Here is a 2500-nt window from a genome sequence, read left to right as displayed (position 1 = left end):
TCAGATCCTGGGTCGAGGCAGATCCACCTCCCGTGAAGCCACGAGAACGTGTGTAACCTTCCAGCTTGGATGTCCCACGTCTCCGGACGTCATTATAGCGTTTTTGGCAACGTTTTCGGGTGCCCCGTTGCAGAAACAATCACGGCAATATCTTGACATGCTTGCTTGACTTTGCTTACTTTTGGAGGGTTTCTCGCATCCCCATATATATCTATCTCCCGGCTTTTTACAAAGCCATACAATAAATCAAATGTCACGCAGCTTCAATTAACCTGAATCATTTGGGTCAATGTGTAGGCTATGCTATATGAATGCCTATTTTTAAAATATCTTGGATATGGATATCACAATGATTTCCTCAAGTGGTAAATACTTTATTTTCCTTGTAATTATATATGCCTTGCCAAAAAATTGGTGTAAATCTCACGTCGGTCTCCTCGGCTGTGAACTTTTCCGGTCTTCCACCAGGTAATTCCGCCATCAAAATAACAAGCCGCTATGGACTATGCGCTCCTCGCTCTTAAAGGGAATGTGAGATGACGCTCGGATTGGTTTATTGCATATTACGCCCAAACCACACCTATGGCTGAGTAACCTCCTTTGGACCAACCCTTTTGACACTTCCGCTGGACGCAAGTGTGTTTTTTCCGCCGTTAAAATAGCAACTGCGCCATAGAGCCGCCCACACAGCTACTTGCGCTTGGCGCAGTCCTACTTGCGTTTCTGATCGGCAAGATAGGGCCCATAGAGTGTGTGTGAGTGTGTGTGTGTGTGTGTGTGTGTGTGTGTGTGTGTGTGTGTGTGTGTGCGTGTGAGGGAGATATAGAGTGTGTGTGTGTGTGTGTGTGTGTGTGTGTGTGTGTGTGTGTGTGTGTGAGGGAGACATAGAGTGTGTGTGTTTGTGTGTGTGTGAGAGGGAGATATAGAGTGTGTGTGTGTGTGTGTGTGTGTGTGTGTGTGTGTGTGTGTGTGTGTGTGTGTGTGTGTGTGTGTGTGTGAGAGGGAGACATAGAGTGTGTGAGTGTGTTTGTGTGTGTGTGTATGTGTGTGTGTGTGTGTGTGTATGTGTGTGTGTGTGTGTGTGTGTGTGTGTGTGAGACATAGAGTGTGTGTGTGTGTGTGTGTGTGTGTGATACATAGAGTGTGTGTGTGTGTGTGTGTGTGTGTGTGTGTGTGAGGGAGACGTAGAGTGTGTGTACTCGCTCACCTGGCCTGCAGACATATCTGCTGTGCTCTCCACTGCTGGATGAGCTCCGTCCTCTCGCGCCTCATGCCACTCAGCTCCAGCTCCTCCATCTGTGGGCCGCACTGGGAGAACTGCAGCTCAAACTCAAACCACAGAGCCTCTGTCTCTCGTCTCAGAGCCTGGACACACACACACACACACACACACACACACACACACACACACACACACACACACACACACACACACACACACACGTACACACGTAAACACATACACACGTACGCACACCACATAGACACACACACACACACACACACACACACACACACACACACCACATAGACAAAGACACACACACACACACGTACTCACACCACATAGACACACACACACACACACACACACACACACGTACGCACACCACATAGACACACACACACACACACACACACACACACACACCACATAGACAAAGACACACACACACACGTACTCACACCACATAGACACACACACACACACACACACACACACCACATAGACAAAGACACACACACACAAACATGAATACAAGTATGCACATACATCACAGATCCACCAGAAAAGCATACCAACACACACACCCATCCAGCATACCATCAACACATAACGGTGAGACAACATCAAAGAAGCACCACCTCATCAAAATACATAAATGGGAACTGTTATTAGACTCTGGCTATCCTGATGATGTATCACAGTCAAGGGCATTTACAACGTTGGTGGCTTGGCCTAGAGCAACAGTATGTGTCAAAAACTAAATTCCCCTTTAGTCACACACACATCCAGCATACCATCAACACATAACGGTGAGACAAGTATGAACATCAAAGAAGCACCACCTCACCAAAATACATATCTGGGAACTGTTTTTGGACTCTGGCTATCCTGATGATGTAACACAGTCCAGGGCATTTACAACGTTGGTGGCTTAGCCTGAAGCAACAGTATGTGTGTCAAAAACTAAATACCCCTTTAGGTAAGTGCAACAAAGCTCTTTTCTCAGCACTGACTTTGAACTGCCAATGCACACTGCAAGCTTTTCTAGTCCCTGCCAAGCACTTGCTTTGATCCACAGCTCAGAGCTGAGTGTGAGGAGGAGCAGAGGAGGAGGAGGTGGGGAGGTGCTGGCACTGAGTGTGAGGAGGAGCAGAGGAGGAGGTGGGGAGGTGCTGGCACTGAGGGTGAGGAGCAGAGGAGACGGTGGGGAGGTGCTGGCACTGAGTGTGAGGAGCAGAGGAGGAGGTGGGGAGGTGCTGGCACTGAGAGTGA

At 48.3% G+C, this 2500-nt stretch overlaps 1 protein-coding gene across 3 annotated transcripts in view; it reads right to left on the bottom strand.

The window, feature by feature from the left end:
• Positions 1-2500, bottom strand: part of syne2a (spectrin repeat containing, nuclear envelope 2a) — a 130582-nt gene that overhangs the window by 118562 nt on the left and 9520 nt on the right. For all 3 annotated transcript variants that reach the window (XM_080833249.1, XM_080833250.1, XM_080833251.1), the window contains exon 9: positions 1208-1365. In XM_080833249.1, the coding sequence (XP_080689375.1) occupies positions 1208-1365 (158 nt within the window). The remainder of the gene's footprint in view (positions 1-1207; positions 1366-2500) is intronic.

This window comes from Sprattus sprattus (assembly GCF_963457725.1).
Source record: "Sprattus sprattus genome assembly, chromosome: 2".
Classification (NCBI taxonomy): Eukaryota; Metazoa; Chordata; class Actinopteri; order Clupeiformes; family Clupeidae; genus Sprattus; species Sprattus sprattus.
Note: the sequence above shows the minus strand (reverse complement) of the source record. Positions and strands in the feature narration are given on the sequence as shown.